The sequence below is a fragment of the Rhyacophila brunnea genome, unplaced genomic scaffold (genome assembly GCF_057557595.1).
Source record: "Rhyacophila brunnea isolate RB1 unplaced genomic scaffold, BYU_Rbru_1.0 scaffold_2, whole genome shotgun sequence".
NCBI classification, from domain to species: domain Eukaryota; kingdom Metazoa; phylum Arthropoda; class Insecta; order Trichoptera; family Rhyacophilidae; genus Rhyacophila; species Rhyacophila brunnea.
In genome coordinates, this window is record NW_028232859.1 from 4,644,815 (window position 1) to 4,668,656 (window position 23,842).

General features: G+C 33.9%; 1 protein-coding gene across 2 annotated transcripts in view; it reads right to left on the reverse strand.

Moving 5' to 3' along the window:
* The window catches only part of Cip4 (formin-binding protein 1-like Cip4), a 189,025-nt gene that overhangs the window by 25,776 nt on the left and 139,407 nt on the right, over positions 1-23,842 (reverse strand). For both annotated transcript variants that reach the window (XM_085947045.1, XM_085947046.1), the window contains exons 2-3: positions 10,471-10,586; positions 8,666-8,716 (exon numbers count right to left, since the gene is read on the reverse strand). In XM_085947045.1, coding sequence (XP_085803171.1) covers positions 8,666-8,716; positions 10,471-10,586 — 167 coding nt within the window. The remainder of the gene's footprint in view (positions 1-8,665; positions 8,717-10,470; positions 10,587-23,842) is intronic.

Sequence of the window (23,842 nt, forward strand, 5' to 3'; positions counted from 1 at the left end):
TCTTTTTCTTCTTCTATTTGTATGCATTCTTATGCCATTCATCCGATTGTGATGAAATTTTGACCAGTTGTTGTGCACACGCCCGCAAAGGTTTCTGAATTAGTACAACCATTTTTTTCTTCTTCTATTTGTATGCGTTCTTATGCCATTCATCCGATTGTGATGAAATTTTGACCAGTTGTTGTGCGCACGCCCGCAAAGGTTTTTGAATTAGTACAACCATCTTCTTCTTCTTCTATTCGTATGCGTTCCTATACCATTAATCCGATTGCAATGAAACTTTGGTGAGTTGTCATGCGCATGCCCACGAAGATTTCTGAATTAGAAAATCATCTTATTCTACTATTCGTATGCGTTCCTATACCATTCATCCGATTGCGATGAAACTTTTGTCAGTTGTGTGCGCACACCTACGAAGGTTTCTAAATTATTATTATATAACATACAAAGTTTGTAGTTTGTTTGTCCCATCCAATTTTGTTTTTTTTTTTTTACTACATATTAATAACATTAATAACGTTTTCATATTTTGGATTCGATTTTAATTTAGTGTTCTTATGTTTGACCTTTACTCTTATTAGAATTATTTTCATATTGCCATATTGTATTACACAGATATTTTAATATTAAAAAAAATAATTACCTCTTATTATTTTTCAAATATCTAAGATAAATATAACCACGAAGCGACCCTGTGCGAAGCCGGGTACTTCAGCTAGTTATTTATAAATAACGATTGAGACAGATCTACCGATGACAACTGTTTAAGGGTAGCTGTTACCATTCACCTGCTTGACAAAAAAAATCAGACGAAATTCCACGTCACTACCGCATTAAATGACCTTTAAAGAGCTCCCTATTATGTTTTAAAACTTTTGTTGAAAAACTTACAAAAAAGCTTGCCACCTCACAGGGAGTCCGTATGCTCCTTCTGGATATAATAATCACCAAATCAATTAGGTGTGAATAATTTACGCTAACCACTGACTTAAACTTTTTTTGAGTTATCTCTAGTAATTAAAAAATCAATTAATTAAAATAACAGTAGGTAGTATCCAATATGCAATCGATCAGACATCAAAATATCATGTAATTTAAAAAATAGTATGTAATGCGTCTAAAGATAGAGTGATACATGCATCATTAATTTTCAAGGTATGTAATAATAAGTAATAAATAACAATACATTAAATTATAGATAAGATCATTATTAATTGCCATGATTTGTAGCATAATATCAAAAACGTATCATATTGTATAAGATTTGGGTCAGATTTAATTTGTAAGTCAGTAATTAAATTATTTTCCTCAGTCATAGGCAGCGCCAGAGGTGTTAATAATACATTTTGGTCATTATTCCGGCTCTTGGTGAAACAATTAGATGCTATCTGCAATAATTAATACAAACCAAGCCTGTAAAAGTGAAAACTTGGCAAAACTGCGAGTCCAATCACTCTAACGTAATATTGGATACTCGCGAGAATCATAATGCCGCCACGCCTGTAATTAAACTTATGACATTTTGATAGGATTGCCATTTCAGAATAATTTAAAAAAAACAGTCGGTAGGTATATAAAATGTAAAAGACTTTCTGCTTCAGAGTGTGCTGGCTCAATGCTTTAATCTACCAGAGGATATTTTGTTTCAAATTTAAAAGAGTATTTGTATGATTTCACATCCACGAAGAACAATAAACTTCAAAATTTTAAGATAGTGATGATAATATCTGGATGTAAACAAATACTTAGCCATTGAAAGTAAATTTTTAGATTATACTGTGGGTTTTTCTTTGAAAGACTTGAGAAAAGGTTCTTATCCTTTTTTCCTCAACAACAAACGTTCGCTTCACTATACATTTTCTTTTTCAGGAAATTCAGGAGCTTTCCTTCAAAATAGTTTATTATCTATTTTGTTGACGGAAGTGACACTAGTGTGAAGTCAGTAAACGGCAAGTAAATTGGTCGCACATACAATTACATTGACCATACATAATTTGAAAACATGTCAGAGAAATATAACCATTAGAAAAAATCTTTTTGAAAAAAATACAACAGCAGGATTCGTGCCCATGTGCTCTCAACCACTAATGTATACGTTTTCAAACTATGTAAGTATGTTCAATAAAGAATGTTACATTCTTAAATCCGGTGAATTAATCTTTGAATAAAAGAAATAGTTTTTTAAATTATATAGACGAATAAGAAATAGTTTATTAAATTATAAATGACACCAAAGGTCTCAACGTTACAAATTCTGTTGGTGTTGGTAAGTACTAGGATTGCATTCCCGGAATTAGAGATTTATTAATGTTTTTTCAATCGCTGGACTCCGGGAATTAGGCAAAAACGATATATTGATTATTTTATATTGTCTTTGTAAAATACTTTCAGTATATTACTTGTGCGACAAAGCAATGCACATTTGTTATACGTTTAGAGCAGTCAGTTGAAAAATTACCTAGCAGAATGAGATTCGACAACTTTTTTTAACTGAGAGCTGCGTCGATTTTTTCGTCTAGAATCATTTGTAAGGGGCCCTTTTTATAACAGGATCGAGAAGAAATCGAGCACGGTTTCGGGATTCCAAACCCTAGTAGTACCTATCTATACACCAAATATCTTGTGTTTAGACCTTCGCGTTATAATATGATGTCAATGGAAAGAAAAGCCCAATCCATAGAATACTAATCCGGTGAGAGAATAAAACAAACAACCATACGAAATGACGACAATCCGTTATGCCAGGTTTCCACTTATTGCGTATTTAAAATAATATTTACGAAGAATGAGAAAAATTATTGCTGTCATATGCATGCAAATTCAATTGAATAGAATTAGTTGACAACCTCATTACTACATTAATACACACTTGCGGATTTCTCGTGGAAGCAGATATTTTACTTTACATGTTCAGCCCATTGTCATTTCATCTGCATAGCGGCCTTTATTAGGTCGCGTACTTTTGTCTACGTCCTTATCCATTGATTTTTCGTGGTCTCTCCGTGTTATGCCCAACATGCACATTTCCGGCACGTTGCGCTACTCGTTATTTTTTTATATATCACATAAGGGGCCTATGTTTTATTCGCATACGTGAGCACTGGTAGCACACATCGGTTGAACGCTTTACGCTTTAGACACAATGGGAGATCACTTTTGAAGATACTATCCAAACGCCCAAAATGCGTTCCATGTCAGTTTGGATCTGTGTGCAATCTCATCATAATTATATTAATTTTGGTTTCAGCCGAACCAAAAATTGTACAACATTGTATTTAATTCACGAAGGCCCAAGCCCAACGCCAGTCTGGTAGGCAGATGCGCAGTAACAAAATTTAAATGACTTAGGTACTACTGGTTTACGAAATGCCATCAGAGAAAATATAATGTCGCATGCCTTCTTTAGATAAATACACTATACCTGCCTTTATTTAGTTCAGTTATTCTACAATTGAAAACAATAGCACTGAGAAGAGAGAAGAACACTCGAAAAATTATAATATAAACATCCAATTAAGGAAATTTGATACCTGCCTCTGCCAACTAACTTGAGGTGAAAGAGAATTTAACGTGCATCTATTCTTCTTTATATGTCCAATAAAATGGTGCCTTTCGTGAACCTGTTCACTTGACAATGCAATATAAAAAAAAATATCTTACTGCTCCTAATAAATACACAATCAAGTAAACTTTCCACGTGCTTAATTAGTCATAATTACCTCATTAATTACGCATGGCTGTACGCATGAAGACTACCGAAATACGAAATTACTACGTGTAGTTGACTGATCATTGCTAAAAACGTATCAACACGTCAAAAAGTTGTATGAACCATCATAGACGCGGTTTAAAGAAAAAAATCGTCATTGTAGCCTGTAGCCAGTAGCCACCAACTGTATTTTGCTAACAAAATACAATTACTAAAATAATTACTAATATATAATTGATAACTGATATATATATATAATGGGAATGGCTGAAATAAGATAAACTGGATGCGGAGAAATGTCTGGTATTCACGGCTATCGTATGTGACACTCGTATTCTGTCGATACTGCTTTACGGCAGCAAGTCGTGATACCTTACAAATGCTCAGTGGCAAACGTTTACTAAGCTTCGAAAACAAATGTGGCGGATACCGAGTGTGCAGTAGGTATGACTTTAAGACTAATGGGGGATATGAAAGTGGACCATGCAGTCTTTTGTCACAAGAGGTCAACATGAATCCGGCGTCCTGGAATGCAGATAAATACCACCAATACCAGTATTAATAGGACATCAAATTGGATGTGAATCATGTCCATTTTGACAGTTCCTGCAGCAGTAGGTGTAAATAGGTATTTGCTAACATTAATTAAAGCCTGAAGATACTTTATGTTTCGACTATTTATTTATTAATTGATCCCTGCACTATCAAAATATGGCAAGTATATGCACAGTGAAAACATTCCTGAATTTTACAAAAGGAGTTTTAACTTTAGGTCCAAATATTTCAGGATCCATTTTGATGGACTTGATCCATAATTATTGTGAACCACCCATACAATAGTGAGGAACTGGTGGTGTTCACCATGCCCAAATTACTTTGTTATGAATATGATGTATTTTACAGTTGATTGTCCTGTGACCATTTATTACGATGGTATTAATCATAAAAAGCTTTATTTAGATAAACCGGTGTTTCCCAAATTTACAACATGTTGGAACCAGCTACAAACTTTTAACATAAAAAATATATTTGCTTACAACTCATCACAGTTTGGGAAACACCAAGCGTGAGTTCGCACTCTATTAATTTAATATAATCAAATAATTGTATCCTATACATTCCCTACTCAATTGACATCTAATCGGACGCATCTGTAATATTTCTGTACTAAGTAATACTACCTACCTACCATTCAATTAGCGTCAGATGGCATGCACGCGAGAATGTACCGTGGGACCCACGGGTGAAAGGTCATTCTCGTAAGCAGAAGGCGGAAACCACCTGTGACTTTGGCAAACGAATAGCGGTTCATATGTATTGTATTTGAACTCATATGATAGACGTGTTATATCGTCGTGGTAAATGCAATAGGTCGTATGTCAAAAAAATTTCAATTTTGTTTTATTGCACCATAGTGACCAGCCCAGTCATCTACACCATCTCCAATAGGTCTTATGTCGTTAGACCAATAAGAAGTCGACTATCCCAACACTTGCAAAAAGACGAACCGACACGTCATTGATATTGGTCACGCCAAACAGTCGTATGTCAGAGCTCATCATAATGATAGTAATGTTTTTGTTTATTTTTATTCCTCGTTCTTGACTTTATACTAAAGAATTCGTCAAATAATACGATGTAAGTAATTTACCAATCACTGTTTTTTAAAATCTACTTTATAATTACATTATTGTTGTCAGATTTAGTAAAATTTTCAAGATTCTTTCTACAGATAATCTAACATTACTTTTTGTCTCAAACTAAAGAAAAATTCTCCGACGTATATATGGACCGATCAGGGACGGCACCAATTGGAGAAGAAGATATATTGCTGAGCTCTACGGGCTATACGAAGATTGCAGCGCAGTTCAATCAATTAAGATTGGGGGACTGCGATGGCTAGGTCATGTGCACCGTATGAATGTACGTACGTATGATGTCCGGCAATCCAATCGGGCGTAGAAGAAGAGGCAGGCCAAAGATTCGCTGGTTGGATGGAGCTGCCAATGACTGCCGTGTTCTAGGGGTACCAAATTGGAAAGCGGCCACACTGGATAGGGACAGGTGGAGGGAGCTGTTGGAGGAGGCCAAGACCCACACCGGGTTGTCGTGCCCCTGATGATGATGATAATGACTTTTTGTCTCATTTATTTATTGCCAAAGTAATTATTTGTTCACCAATCACGATTGACAGTTTTAATAAGACACTGTTTATTTAGTTAAAAATTATTTAGTAAAAAGCTATTAAAATGATTAATGGAAGGTGTGGGCGGTACTTGGTATCTTTAGCAGTCAGCAACATTACTTCACCGGATACTAATGGTAAGAATAAATAAGATTATGTCGCTACAAATGTGGAGTGGAGATGATATTTTGCTGAGATGCATTAACGATTATCAAATTTAAAAATGATTATTTTCTTCAGGACCTCAAATAACCTGTGAAGTCGTAAGAACCACTGACGATATGGCGTTACAAGTTGAACCTGGGAATGCAGCGGAACTCGAAATCTTAGTCTTAGAGCATCCATTTGAAATCACTTTTCAAAATATTGGTTCAGAAATAGAACTCGATTTCGCTGAGGTTAATAATACTTTGACTATCAAAACTCCAATTTTAGAACAAGCAGAATCATTGCTGAGGCAACCTTTGGACATAAAGATAGCAGAGAACATTGTATCAACACAATCAGCCCTGAGATAAAATATAGATTGTGATATGACGATGACTGAACATCTAAGTGGCCCTGAACATTTACTATCTGATATCAGTAGTGACTCTGAAGCTCTGTATCAACCTGAATCGAATCAATCAAGCTCATCAGAAGACTTAGAGGAGTTTGCTATGCAGTCTGACACCTATGGTGACGAACCTACTGAGCAAGTCAATCAAAGAAAACGAAAAGGGCAAAGCAATAATTGTAAAGAGTGGAAGAGGCAAAAAAAACTCTCAACTGCTTAGACTATAGATACATCTCAACTGCTCAACTCAACTCAATCAGCTCAACTGCGATTGCTAGGCAAGTCTTATGCAGGTTTTGAGAAGCATGAAGAGTCCGGCAAGGGCGGCAAGTATAGACAGACGTCTAAAAAAGATTCTATGACCATAGGTCCACGTTGTGTTGGGCATAGTGACATGCTCAAAAGGGTGGGTCAAAAATAGCCTTTAAGTGCGATACAATCAGTGATGAACAACGCAGCTTGCTATTCACAAATTTTTGGAAGAAAACAAAATAATACTAAGTACCTACCGTTTAAATAAAAAAATTACTTTTCTAAAAAAAAGTATTCTTTTAAAACTGTTCTTTTTTCTTTTAAGTAGGTATTTACCTGCTCTGTTTTATGCAAATACATAATTAAACTATGATATTTTTAAATAAATCTTTTTAAAAATTATTGTGTGTTATTTTGAATATTAACTTTTAATCTTTTCTTTTAAACATTGAAATCGTTTTTATACAAGTGCCTAATTAAACAGAGATTTATAATAAAAAAAAACTTTTTCATTAGTTTAAGCTTACTTTTTAAACGTTTATGTACAAGTGTATAATAATATGTCTATATTAATATAATATTATATTTTGTTTCATTATAAATACCTAATTTTAGTGTTTTCAATTTAGGTATGTTTGCATAAAAATTGGACTTATGTCAACAAAAGTGGCCAACATTGACGATCAAATAGTTATATGTCAACCTAACTTTCTTATTATTCATCTTACATCAAAATGATGATAACAATCTTAACAGGGAACAAATTCTACTAAGTAAATAAATTTGTGAAAAAAATCGGTGCATTGGGGTTAAGATGGGATAGTTTTTTGTCTCTCCTGAAAAGTTTGGTATCTTTGACATACGACCTATTGCATTTACCACGACGATATGTTTTACGCCTGACCACAATGCTAATAATGGTACAGTTCTCTTTCAACAACTCACCATCAAATGATGAAAATTACATCAACAACTATTGTCGTAACACATCATCACACATCAGAAACATACGTACACCGTACACCCGATTCTCTTTTTGCACGTGGGATACGTTCCAAAGACTACCGAGTGAAAAAGATACAGTTGACATAATTAGAAAAATGGATAACGGGTTCCTTGATTACTTAAAATCCTCTAAATGTTAAATTCTCAAACTCAACAATAATAGTTTCATACGTTAGATACAAATTAAATAATAAATTTGCATGGTTTAATTAATGTTCGATTTAAATTAAACTCAATATAAAAAATATTTTCATTGTCAATTGCATGTGACACAGTGATATCAGAATGTAATTCGGACGTATTTATGGATACAAGATTTTTGGGTTTACACATTCTACCCAAAATAGTTTCCGGCATGCATTCAGACTTCATGGCTTTTTAATGAAAATTTAATGTAATGCAATCGTTGCCACTATTAAATAAAATTTAAGCACATGATTAACACAATTATACTAATAATACTTAAATTGATTAATAATGTCAAGAAATAACCAAAGCAATCGAACATAGTACTTTCAATAAATTTTCATACCATTAAAAATCTACTTAGGGTTTTCAAAGTATTAATAATATTACAATTAATAATAAACATACAAAGTCATAATATTGTTGGAACCAATAAGAAAATGTATTCTGTCTCTATATATACGTATAGTATTTAAGCAAAGGCAAACGGCCTATCTGAATAGTCTGGATAATGGTGTTACAACCGAAATAGCTATCGACAAAACCTTTTAAAAACCTGTAGAATTTAATATTAATTATATTTTCATTTCTTGTAATATAATATCTTTCGTATATTTCTAATTACGGTAAGGAAATTATTTTTAACGCAAACAGAGTCGACGAAATTCGGAATAAAATAACCATCACTGTCTAGAATATTTCACATATTGTGTCAGTCAATAAAACACATAAATCAATAGATAATTATAAATTAAAAAATAATATAACTTACTGGTAGTCATCTTCTTCTTTTTTCTTGGGTTGATAATTTTTTACTAGCCTCCTGTGGAAAAAAAACAATTGTAAATTAGTAACAAATAACTCCATTGAATTAGGACCGAAGCCAAACAAGTTAAAGAAATACTAAATATGTATATCAAAGAGAGGATGACAAAATAAGCATTAAGACTGATGATTATTTTAGTTGCAAATCATTTGTAGCAAATTTCATATTGTTATCGCCCGAATTTGTCACAAATCGCAAAACAATGTAAGTATGTAGAAACAGTCAACTCAGTCAATTATTATATGTATACTTGCAAATAAAACATGAATTTGAATTACGCAAACAGATGGTATTGATTTATTACATACATACATACCTACATAATATTATATTTATCCTTTGGAACAAGATTCATGGTCAACTTGTACCGGAATCAAAATATGTATTTACATTACATTGTAAATGCAGATACGACTGCTTGTGACAGCCATAGATATAATATATGACCAAACCATCATTCTTTAGAATATTTAGAATTTAGATAAATAGTCACAAAAATCACTAATGCCACACGTACATGATACTGAAATGTCAAAAACAACTGTCATAGGTGGTGGCTGCACATTTTAAAGGTGAGATGTTACAATGCGCCAACATACAGAATATGAATTATTCTTGAGTTACCAATTCAAACAATAAAAACGCTGCAAAGTACTGTAATACTAAAAATTCTTAAGACTTGCTCTGCTATATTATTAAAAAAACGCTTTAAGGCTATAACCTCAGCTGTGAGGCATGGTCTAAAAAGATCGTATAGACGATGCGCGGATTGTGCAAATGACGCGAGCCGAACGAAATATAATTTGTCATAAAAATCCAACATGCGTCCATTAAATGTTATGTTTATTGTTATATTACTAATAATAGTATATTCATTGACATGTTTTCTTTTTTAAGTACATATGTAAAGTTTTTAGTCATCTTTACACGATTTAAGAATGTTTTCATCCGACGCCATGACAAAACAAATCGACGTGCGGACACCTCGACTATCTGTCTCCGACTTGCAACGCGGCCGAAATTACGTCCCACACAGTGTTGCCATATTTTCAAAGCGGAATTATAGTACAGAGCCTTCAAAATTATAGTATTTAGGGAAAAAATATATGCAGTACCTACGCGTTGTCATCTATTGAAAATGTATAGCTTTTTTATTTCTCAGAAAAAAAATAACGGAGAATTTAAGAAACTCCAGGACCCTTTTTTATGTAGGTACCTCCCTCTTCCGAGCAAAAATGCTTACCGAAGAATTCAAGAAATTTCATTTTTAACCAAAGTCAAGGGATTTTTTTACGTTTTTCGAGCAATTTTATCCAAGTTCTCCAAATCTTCTTATAGATATTGCGAAATTATAGTACTTTGCACCAATTTATCAAACGGAAATAATATCGTAATATTAGTAGGTACCTACTTTTTACATATTTTTTCCGATATTCTAAATTATAGTATTTTGGGCGTACTATACCTGTTTTATATCGTACATAGTACGCGGACCAAAATTATAGTACAAATACTATAATTATAGTACGGTTGGCAACGCTGGTCCCACATACTGTTGGTAAATATTTGCCGCTTCACTTATGTACGCTCTTAATACAAAACAACACAGTATGACAACAATGAATAAAATATGAGGAAGTATTATTTGTTAGAGTAATCAACAATCGATTTTGTGAAAAAACTGATGAACTTATAGAATATAATATTATTATTATGAATGAATGTAAGTAGTAGGTATAACGGTGGTTTACCTGAGTTTTCCTGCATATTCTGTCTCTATAGCGCACCGGTCCTTGATGAAGTGGTTGTACTTCTCCAAGAAATCGATGCCCTTCTGCGTGTGCACGGCTAGGTTGTCGTACTGATCCTGGAAAAGAAGAGAAAATAACTAATTAACTATAACGTCACAATATGGGGGAAAAAAGACGGAAAACAGATATGAAGGTTTATTGTAAATCGTTGCGAATAGGAAAAGATCTAAAATAAACAAATGTGGCGTTTTTAATTCTTTCAAGTCACATAGCCAGACAACAGATCCGCATTGAATTGACTACGATAACAAACGAAGATGATTAATAATTTACGTGGGTAGGTCAAGGTTATTTCAGAAACAGGTAAATAATAAAATTTTATGAAATGTATTGTGCTATGCAGTTAAATATTGTGGTAGGTATGGCTAATGACGTATTACTGTCATGAGCTTATAGATAGATGATTACACACTGCCAAAGAATGGATCATCTGTGGAAACCTAGGGGCGGCAGGTTATACGAAAGTATGGTGAAGCAGGCAGGTTATATAAAAGTATGGTGAGGCAGGCTGGTAATCAAGTTACGACAAAACTTCCAAGTTAACATTATTATATTATATGGGTACATCATAATGACGTTTAAAAGGCCGAAGTAAATCCTCTGTGATGCCCTGCATTTTTTTTTATCGCGATGTAATTTCTCGTAAGTTGTCGGCTATTGTTGGCCTGCTTCATTCAGTTGTATGAGAAAGCCGATTTCTTGTCCCTCTTTTTATTTAATACCTCTATGGTGGAAACTTTACTAATTCCGGTTCTATCCAAGTTAAAAATGAATCATCATCTTCCATATTCTCTTATTCATTGTTACAAAACGACGAACAATGTCGCATAATTAATATGTTTTGCATATTACCTACTAAGTATTTAGTATTGGATGATTTTGTGTTTTAAATACCACAGTTTCTTGTCAATGTCTGTTTACTATACTTGAGTAACGAGTTCTTTCTTTTGCTCCTGTTTGCGCTTAAGGCGAAGCTAGCACGAATCACCAAAAATCCTTTAAATTCGAAACACTTCTGTGCTCTACAATATTTGCAGTCTGAAATTCAATTCCTAGTCACTGATTCAGTGGATCATGAATTCAATCTGGTAGCCGGATCAATTTTAAATGTTGTCTTTTTCAACATTTATTCGCATAAAAAACATAAACCCAACGATTTGAGTGAGAAGGAAATAACTATTTATTTTAAATTGTAAAAAAGGCTGTTAAAATAATCTGCACTGTATATTATGGCACATATGTACCCACATATGCCATAAATATAAATAACCTTTCATAATATGGTAATAATACTGTTGATCAAACAATTTTTTTGAGACGAAAACATACACAAGGTTTAAGAATGTAACATTCTTAATTAAAAGTATATATCTTGGAAGAATAGCCTCGGAAAGATACCTCATATGCGTAGTTGTTATAAGTTTACGAAATATCTGTATGGATAGATGTGTCAGTAGAATAATTATTGGTAAAGCAGTCTCCCGGCATGCTATAAAGTCGGTTCGAATCCCACTCGGTCCATGATTTTATTCATATTCTACGCATTCTTCCATACAAATACAATACTTGGCGCTAGTCTGGATATAACCATGCCGTGCTATTTACATAATCATAGTGTATGCAAATGCGTTATGGGTAATATTCAAGACCTGAACAAAAACGAACCACAAGGGCGAGTGAGAAAGCATTCGGCATGCTTATATTCTACGCAATATGCGATAGAGCATGGGTGGCCAACCTTTTCAGCAGCCGGGCCAGATTCTAAAAATGAGACTTCCTACCGGGCCGCACAACCATTTTTTTATTATACAAAACAAAAAAGAAATATATATTATATATTAATAAAATAAACAAAAATGATAATCTAACATGTTTATTAGATTAGACTTTTTTTAAATAATAAAAAATAAACGAAATAATATAAAAATAATAAATTTTAGGGAGAAGTTTGATTTTGTGTGGCAGAACTAAGTGCATCAATATCGATATCGAGTGAGGTTGTCCCTACACGCAAACAGTTTTCTAAATGCACATCAGTGATTCGTGTTCTCACTCGGGATTTGATATGCTTCATCCGACTAAAAAGCTGTTCACACGTGTAGGTGTTTCCAAATAGCGAAGTCATCATTAGAGCATGTTTGTAAAATGAAGGATATTTCTCCTTGTCCATATATGTTTTGTAAAACTCTTCCAAACCAACCTGATGGAATTGTTCCTTCAACTGTACATCGCAACATATTTCACAATGTTCCATTTGTAAATTTCCCGGTAATAAATTCACGTCTACGGAAAATGGCGTTGCAAATGCAGCAAAAAGCACACGGTGCTTTTTAAAATCTTGAGCCAATATCGAATCTCAATTTGCGAAATTAGCACATCTAGCGGCAGCATTTGATATTATTTTTATTTTTTCACTGCTCCACGGTCCACAAGTTGACACCCAGTGGGCCGCGGGTTGGCCACCCATGCGTTAGAGTAAGATAGAATTTCTACGGCCGAATTAAATATTTGTTGTACACATCGCCGTTAAATATTTGTTTGGATGACTGGTCATTCAAACAGTGCGAGCACGTATTGCTGAAATGTATTGTTTTTGTGTTCAATATAAAGTTAGTCGTAATTATTTTTAGTTAATTTAGTAGAAAATATTGTTAACTAAGTTGTGTTTAAATTTAGTAGCCGTACTAAGAAGCAACATGATGGTATAACGTTTCATTAGTTAAGTTAAGAATAATAAAATTGAGGTTCTACTGTGTGTTATACGCAAGAAACACGGTTTCATATAGCTGAACAATACACACTCTCTTTATATTATTACTCTGAGGTAATATTAACAATCCACTGATAATTAATTACACTATCATAGTTTCAATTGGCATATTAGTGTACTTACTGTCACATATTGCAATTTAAAGAAAGCCAACAGAGAGCAAACAAAATGTCATAATAATAATATGTACTAACTCAACAAAAAATGTTGACAACATTGGCAGTTCACGATCGATTGATAAATCGAATAAATATTATTTTACAATAGGTATTATGTGGCAACGAAATATGGCGAGTCGAGGTACCTTTGGGAATGCGAGAAAGGCCTGCTTTGGATTAAATACGTCTGCTGACGGTAATCAACGATCAATGGCAAATAAACACTTAGATAAATAGAAGAAATCGCCGATCAAAGACCAGAGCCGTGCGTGCCGGCCCGCGAGATTTCAAAAACCGTACATCTCGCATGCCGTACGGATAAACAAATCGCTTGGCCTAGAATACGATAATGTATTTGCACGCACAATAATCAATGGGCAATAAAAACGACCTAACGGCAAGGAAAACGAAATATCAATCACTAGATTCAACGATTCGATTGGCCCCTTGTGAAATTCCAGCATGCACATTCCGCCAGTGATATGACATGATATATGAAACAAATAATATATTATTATTTATTACAAATATATTTTATTTTTATGTAGCTACAGTGAGTGTAGTGCGTCAATAGAGCGGTGCGCACGTTGGGAGTCAGTTCAATCGGGTTCGGACCGCCCCCAAGATTTGCGAAATATAAATTAACTAGGTATGCAATGGATAAACGACAATTTCGTTCGTGCAACCACATGTGATAATGTGTACAAACGTAAACAATGAAATAACGTTTTTAGATTCCTACTTTGACATCAAAATTTTCATCAAATGTGTTACCTTTTTTGTCACGGATAACAAACGAATATTTTTGTCTCTTTAAAATTAAATCAAGTAGTTTTTCCTGTCAAATAGCTTATTTTCTTACCCAGTAAGGTACATGTTTGGCGAAGAGATATCCCGAATGCCGGTTTTCTTTTAAAGATAAATAAAGTGTTTTAGTGTATGTTTTTTATTCAATTTAATCAACGCCAGATAGCTGTGATATTGACAAACTGGGAATCCGTCACATCATAAAAGCACCTTCAAGCCAATTGAACATTTCCCCTTGACTTTGACCCGTTCAATAATGCAATAGTTGACCATAGGCATTCAATAAAACTGATTAACATATCATCGAGATGTCGCATAGTATATTATATCGAAGTCGACCAATTGTGAATAGCAATCAACATAATGCAACGTCCAAGTGACGCAACATTCGATCCAGTAGGTAATAATTACATTTCAAATCCAAATTCAAATTTCATTATATTTTTTATTTAGTGAACATTTTTTTTTTCGACCATGTCCGATCCTGATAGGATAATATGGGCCTCCACATGGTGGAGGTTTGTATAGATTTTGTGTTTTTTACGAGAAATGGATGTCAGCCACTTGCTCAACCTATTAGGTCCATACCCTGACACGCACAAACTGAAAAACAATATGTGTACACAGACCCAGGATTCGAACCTGGGACCCACGGCTTAATGTCATTTAGAAACAAATAAATATTATCAAAACAGTAGATATTATATAAAAGTTATTAAACATTAGAAAAGTGTAAATACAAAAAAATATATAAATTTAGATAATGGCATGACGTATCCATTTATTATTACGACTGAAATAACACACACAGTGGGCTAGTTGGTAAAGCGGCCGTCTTTGAAGTCATAGCTCATGCCGTTCAATTATATCGCGAGGTCTTTTCAATATGCTTAACCCAAATCGAGATTGATCGAATGGCTAACAATCTAAGACGCGGTGAAAACCAGTTTTAAATTTTAATAAAAGTTTACACCATACACTGTGGACTCTGATCAAACTTTAATCTATTATCCATTTACCTATTGTTTCTCCCTAAACCATTTAAGTTTGGTAATATAATAATCGATTAATATGAGTTGGTTGTGAGAGACGTCACATTAGGGCAGGGCAGACAGGTCGTGCGCTCCCTAGGGATGGAACAGTGACAGAAAATTAGGGATGGAATGTGAAAATTTTTGAGGGATGTATTGTGGAGATTTTCGCCTGCGGGGTGAAAGGTTATGTTGCCTTTAAATGTCAGGCGATAGATGCTTCGAGTTTCACAAGTGTACTTATTTGAGTGTATATGTTAGACAAAAAGAAATAAAATATTACTTTCAATACAATATAAGACTAAAATTGTAGTGGGCACTCAGAATGATAATAACAAAAAGATATATGTCGCCGTTTTCTTTGAATGTGACAACACAGTTTAACCTCAATTTTAATAAGGTAGGTACCAACGAAGCATTGTACCTTGCTTCTTAGTACGGTTACCACATTAAAACACAACACGGTTAACCATATCTTCTACTAACTAAGTAAACTAACTATTTACTTAACTACTTCTTTTATTCAACGAATAATTCACAAGATTTTTTAAGAATGTACCATTCTAATTATTGAATTAGTGTTTTTGCGGCAATTAGTACGTCGCCTTGTAGCATAAAGGGATCATAAAGGCATAAAGGAATGTAATCTTGTGAATTATTCGTTGAATAAAAGAAATAGTTAATTAAAAATTATTAGCAAGTTCAAGTAAGTTACATCACAAAAATATTGGTGAAAGCCGTGACGTCGGTTAGTAATTAAAGTAGTAGGTACCAACTTTGATTTAATAAACAAAAATCGATTGCCAAAGTAGCTTGATTTCGAGGAGCGCTGATGAGCAGGTATTAAAAAGGCCAATAGTTAAAGTTTGTCGCAATTAGTACGTCGCCTTGTAGCATAAAGGATAAATGCGCGGACGGGGCGTAAACCCAAGAGATGCAGAGTTCGATTCCCTGCCGGGGTGGCTTACTTTTTTCAAAAAAGATTTTTTTCTATTGGTTATAATATATTGTCTCAGAAGTGTTTTTCAAAATTATGTATGTTCAATAAACTATTTGCCACTAACTTTATATTTCACACAAAAACAATAATATTTCAGCTACACGTACTCGCCGTGTTTGTACTAACCGCATGCGTCACAGACTAATATTTAACGGCTTCACGCCCTAAAACCCAACTCCTTCGTTCATATTTTATATTTCGCTGAGATTATACGCGTGCCGAATGCTTTCTCACTCGTACTAATGGTTAGTTTTTGTTCAGATCTTGAGCATTTTCAGACTTTGTAACATCGCCATTGAATAACAACAAGTAACACCAACTACACAATACAACTTGGTACTCTGTGAACACTACTTAAAAAATGTTTCACGCAATATTGCGTATCGTCTGGGCCCGGTTGTACGTTTCTATAGAAGTGTTAAGGTACCCACATCACGTAATTGCACTATTGGCATACTAAAAAAAGTCCGTAACCATATTTTAGGCAATCTATAATAAATGCGATGGTAGAACTCAAACGCGTGAAACGACCGGAAGATAATAATGATGAAAAATAGCCGAAAATACGAGGTGGGCCATCAGGAAAAGCTCAATTTCCGGGAAATTCATTTTCGTACAGTTAACGCTGAGGAAGGAAAACGTAACAGGTTAGTAAACAAAATAATTCAATAATCTATCTGTCACAATTCAACGATGACTAGGAATATTCGATTCTTGCAAAAAAATATTGTTTCTTGGAATTGATACAATAAAAAATGTAAAGCAGGATAACGATTCTAACCCGTTAAATGCTTAGGAACGATATATCGATGTTTATAATACCAACGAGAAACGCTAACCACTATTGTTATTGACGCCACAATGCTTAGTATGGTAAATTATTTTGGGAACTTCATACTGCGACGTTATTAAACCGGTTTTATTATGTTTCCTGTACACATTAAATTACTTTACATAGAATGTAGATTCACCTAAGTACCCTTAATTGACAATTTTTCAGGCAATCGGGCAATCGCCCTTCAACCTACCGCGAGTCGTTGTTATTAGTCTCAGTGGGTCTATTCTATACATATCGACCGCTAAAGTGATAAAGTGATAGATATTATCAAACTTAGGGTAGGATTGTATCAAAGTATTAGCACTTATTGTAACAATTACAATAAGTTGGTTGTATTGTTGCAATAAGTGCTATATTTTAACAGCAGCAAAAGATGCACTGCTAAAATGTAACGCTTATTGCAACAATTACAACCAACGGATTGTAATTGTTACAATAAGTGCTAATACTTTGATACAAACCTACCCTAAGTTTGATAATATCTATCACTTTATCTCTTTAGTGGTCGATAGTACAGAATAGACACACAGGTATTAAAATAATAATCCGAAGCCGCGCAATCAATAAGAAATGTAGGATGTTTAAAAATAAAACCATATTTTTTTATCAACAATACCTAATTATAAATGACAACACATTTCTTGCATATAAGTAAATATAAAATAATATCGATTTTTAAATGTGAAGACATAGAAATTATTTTTCATATAAAAAATTTGTTCCAATAATTTCATTAAAACATTCCTGAAGATTTTTGAATTCGATTTTTATTGTTCCTGTGACCATTCTTTATAATCTTTGTCCATGTTCACTCATTGGGAGCAAATGGAAAATAGTGCATCACAGAATCCCTGTCGCTCGCCAGTTTTATTACGTCTTCACATGTAGATTAAAAAATACCAGTGGAAGACACTCGATAGCAAACGATTATTTGACATTTAACTTTTGACAAAAACATCATTTTATTACGATCACTTAGTAATCAGTGATTACTAAGTGATCGTAATGAAATGATGTTTTTGTCAAAAGTTAAATGTCAAATAATCGTTTGCTATCGAGTGTCTCCAATCACATTAGTAAGTAGAAACAGTGTGAATCAGAATGACTTGTATTTTTTTAAATATTAATAATTATGGTTATTTTAATGTTATTCAATGATAATACATTATCACTTAATAGTTAGTATATTGAATATGACATAATATATGCAATTATAATAGATGAATTATTTCGAACGTAATATTGCAAAACATATTTTTTTTTAAATCCTTATATCTACAGCAATCGATAGGTGACTAGAGAATAGCTTGATAAATATACCAATATGCTAAGATAGCACCACTACTTGGTAAAAGACTATTAGATTTACTGAAGCCGAGACATGGCGTTAATAAGTGAACATGTCCACTTCTCTACCAGAGATTATCAGAATATGATTAAAAAGGGTCCTTGTAAACAAGAAGACGAGACATCATTATCTCGATCTCGTTCACTTGGTGAATAAATAAAAGCAGGGTTCACAATATTCACGATGCAGCTCGCGACCACTCAGATTGGGTGGGCGGGCGATATCGGTGCGACCACACGTCCGGCGATAAGGGGGCATGGCATCCGCTCTCCTTGTCCGATGCACTACTCTCGAAAAGGTCCACAATCCACATCGCTAATAAAAGTATCTCTGTTGAGAATATCACAGATATAAAACCTATGGTTTATCCGACACCAATAAGTGTCGTTAAATTTATATCTACTCCAAAATTATCTTGATGGTTTGAGGTTTTATGACAATTGGCTGTTGATTATTCCCCCCAACTCTCTTTCAATCAGAGAAAAGAAATAAGCAAACAAAAATATGTATTTTTTTATCTTTCTTTCGGAGATAGGAAATGTCTGCACGGATAGTACTTTCAGTGTTTCCCAACCGCCGGTGCGCAAAAGTTGGGGACCAAAAAATGTTGTCCATTTTAAAAAAATAAGAAGAGCATCCATCTCTAAGTTACAAATCTATTAAATTAATGTCCCCATTTTCGTGTCGAGATATTCATATTCATGTCAGAAGACTTTTTCAGTCCTGTCAGTATCAAAAACGAAACAGAAACCGAATGCATGTGAAAGCAGCGCACAATAGTGAAGCCATGATTATCAACTATGTATTAAAGCGAAGATGTAGCAGTATAAAAAAAATAATATTGCCATCTCGAAATTCCAGCAGATATCTATTAGGTAAATATAAAAAAATATTTACTAATCGGCTGATGATTTTAATTTTATTAACAATTAATTTTTCATGATGACTCAATACTGCTTTAGAGTTTAGACCGTAGGGTTACTTCACCTTTTTACACTCTGATCACTTATTTCCAATAATTATATGCTATTCTAATTAAAATCTGCCACAAATTTTAAAGTAGCATATTTATGACGTAGGTACATATAAAACAGTAATTAATTGCTGGTCCAGTGAGTGAGAAACGTCAATAGAATAAACTGTAATCGCTACATAACCGTTAAAAAAATCCTATTTATTTTAGTATTGATTTTTAAAAAAAAAGCAATTTGGACACTAATTTTCTTACTAGGTCCCATTAGAATTTTTCGGCCACTCAGTCTGGCCTGTGAGAGTTAAGTAGTCTTCCGGTATGCAATAGATATGAGTGCGAATCACACAAGGTCCCAGGATATTTCTAATACGTAACTTATAGGTGTACTTATCTAACAAGAACAAGTAAATGGTATAAAATACGTATACAAAATGAGCTACTGCTTATTTAGCAAAACTAAATCAAATTTAAATAATTATCCATACTTATCATTCCAGAAACTGTCAATGGTAATTAATACACTCAAAAAAAAATATTGAAAAGGTTATCAATATTTTGTCCAAAGATTTACGGATATATTAAAACTGGATATTATTATATTATATCCATTGTGCAAAATAAACTTCAAACATGAAACGCATTAATTATTAACAAGAAGAAAAAAACACTCGAATATAAGTAAACAAGTTAGTAGGTATGTTACATAGATAACTCAGTGAGTCACATTACACATCAGTCCGTCTATATGGCCAAAACTTTGCTCAGAATCCTGTTTTTTTATCATCCCGGAGGCCATCAAACCCCGATGACTCACAAAATCCACTCCTCTCCGGTGACGTCACGCGACGACTACCTCCATGCACCCCCATCTCGCCCACTTTCCCATCGCACTGAGTCACTCGCCCCGTCTGTGAAAAGCGTACCCGCTTACCCGGGGAGCAAGGCCGTGGGGCGGAGGGTGGCAGGAGAGGGGAGAGCGCAAGGCCAGCTTTCGGAGTGGTCCTTGAAATCCCGAAGGTAATATATCTAAGGGTATATATTATGTAATATAACGTATTTTTTGTACAACATGAAGGGAGTAATAATTCCACTTGTCCTTGTAAAATTGCGTGCAATAATGTTTACCTAAGTAGGAACGTATCTATAGGTAGATAAAATGAACTTTTCAGTACGGTAGAAAAAAGGGCATTAAATAAAATCATGTCCGGAAAATTGTACGTATGCAGGCCGTATAGCATTAAAATCAAATCAATGTCTAAATAAAACAATACGTAATACAAAAACCAGTAGAATACAAGGGAAAGACAGAAGAAATATGCATGTAAGTGAATTAGAAATACAATCAGATCGAATATATATATAGGTATAATTCTGAATGATTCAGAGTAATTTAGCTAGTGGGTGCTCGTAAAATTCTCCACCAACAAACAACGCTTCATTTTCATTTCAATGCAATACGACCATCTCTTTCCGGTATTCCTCACGATGAATTGTAATACGGCGAACTGCATGCGTATAATTTACATGTAACCGAACAATATGATATACATATTTACTGAGTTTAATACACATAATTCGCCGAAAGATACATATATAATGGTCATCATAAAATATTCACCATAGCGATATATGTCTGCGCTATAAGCACGTACCCAGTGACGTCCCGTGGGGGTAGGCAGATTGAGCGTCGCTTGGGGGCGGCAGTTACTCGAAGGGCGGCAAATCGAGGAGAAATAGCTACCTAAACTTAGTAATAACGAAAATATCTTTCCATTAAAAATTCAGCTTAATGGTTGGAAACATAATGTATTAATTAAAATAAAAGGTTTAAAAGGGCTGTATTTTTTTTGTTGGGTTCGTGATGTCTTGTTTACTTCCGTTGGTCTTCGCCGTCCTTGCAGATTTGCGAATAATTCCAGTCTATATTTTGTTAGTAATGTATCCATACTATACATTTCTTAGATATTGGAGTCATGGAAAGATGATTAAAAAATACTATAAGTATAAAGAATGAGCGGTATTTTGGCGCTGCCTAGGGGCGGCCTTCTGTCTAGGGACGTCACTGCTTCGTCCGCGTGAAATACGAGAAGAAAAAGTGAACGGATAGCACAAAGAAAAGTAATATACTGATTTTGACATACTGTTTTCAAGTGCGTCAGTTTCTTTTAATACCTACCTACATCATCGAGAATCAAATACCAAAAATGGTACCAACAATGTAATTCATAAGCTGTGCAAGTTTCATCAATATTCGTCCAACAGTTTTTGAGATACAACGGGACAAACCGACAAGCATACATACCATCTTCTAATCTTATTTTATTAATACCTTATAATACCATAATTATGACATTTTTTTACCCTACTTCATATCCTAGTCACGGAATATTTGTCAGAAAACCTTCGCTATTCGGGATCAGAGAACTGAGTAACTTAAAAAAAATGAAAGGAACGACCTGCCTGATAATATCGTCGGTGTTTTGTAAAAAGAGCGAATCAACCATTTTGGCGAAATCGAGATTTTAATGAAAATAAAATATGTACCCCCACTAACTTTGTTGTGTAAAAACGGCGAATTTTTATCTCCACAGGAAAGTACTTAAAAACGATAATCGACTAAAATTAAATTAATTAAAATTACGAAATAAAAAGCAAATGTGACATATTAGGCCTTTTAAAATATTATATAATAATACCTATTATAATGACAGTATTCTTTCTAAGCTTTATTATAAACTTGTTAGATATTTATAATCATCTACAGGTAAAAAACAAATAAATGTCAAAAGTTATAAATCCTCCTCCTGTAAAGTAGCATTTTGGTTAATTCGCCCTTTTTACAAAACACCGACGATATTAGGATAATACATTCTCTATTAATCTCTTTTCACTAATTATCTATTAATAATCAACTGTGCAGAGGTTGTAAAAGAGGTAAAACATTTATTTTAGAAACCCGCATGGCAGAGGTATTAGCCAATGCAATGAAATTAATCCAAATTAGCAGATGTATGGATAATGTAGAGTGCGACTTCAACACACTGAAAGTAAAATACTGAATGAAAGTTTTACGCCTATTACGGTGAGCATACGCGTAGGGACTAAATCAATGCTCTAGATCGCTTATAAACAAATGTTAATAATAAATAATAAACATTAATATAAAAATATTAATCAAAATTAGGATAAATCAACCTTTTGTACTACGTATATTAAGCTCATTCAATCAATCGGTGATTTATCTGAAAGGCATGACGCAAAAACAGAACCGTGTCATTCATCTTGTTATAAGTGAGCAAAAAACCCATGACCGATAATATCTTCTAGTAGGGGAGAGAAAACCCGATCTCGCCGAGTAACGTTCAACAAGGATAAATGCATAACAATACGTCGTTCGAGATCCTTCTTTGGTGGGACAGGATTCGGGTCGCGACCCCGGGCTGGGAGTCGATGGCGTTGCGTTGTAGGGAGTGAAGCGCGTAGTGCAGGGGTGGTTTGAGATTTATTGGCGGCCTTGCAAGAGTGAGCACTAGCGCATGCGTGCTTTCAGGAGCAATACAACGGCTGCGTTTTGGGAGCATGGGTGAATCAACATCTGTTTTCAAATCATCGCATATTATTATTAAACGGACCGGGCATAGCAATTTTATTCGAAGAGCCTATTGAGATTAAAATAAGTAAATCTTTGATCAACTGGGTTCAATAAAAGAAAAAATGTAATGTTAAATAGAATATTGTGCAGTGTGCAAAGGCCCTCATCTGTGACGGTGACTCCAGAAAAATATCCAGATCCTTAATAATTATCAGGAACTCTATGCTGACATCGATAGTTTAATAACGTGTCTCATGTAAAATAAGTGATAAGGCCCCTATAAATGTAGTATGTAATCAATGACAATGTCTTGCGAATGTTAAAGTATTGTTTTCACAACTATTGATAAATTATGAAGTCATCCAATTTACCAGAATGTCTTCTTAAACCTTCTCATAAATCTTATTCATGCAGCGCCACAATATAAGTCTGTATAATGTGCATTTATTTTTAAAATAACTATTTTGCAGTCGATACGCACGCACTGCGAATGACAGCAATGCAATTTTCATTTGTTTTGATCAACTATCACCAACTTAAAAATAACATTGTTACAATCGACACTTCGTAGAAGACCAATTAGCATTTCAGACGTTTTTTGGGAATAAAACGTATTAGGTATATATTAATATGGTCGTATACATTGATTCAACGAGCAAGGTTCAGTAGTCTCAGTTCAATATATTCCAATTATCCAACACATTTACTATGTAAGGTGTGTTTAAAAGTTGTTATTTTAATATTTAGAATGTGAATTAATGATTTAAAAAAAAATAATACTGTTTTTGTTTATCC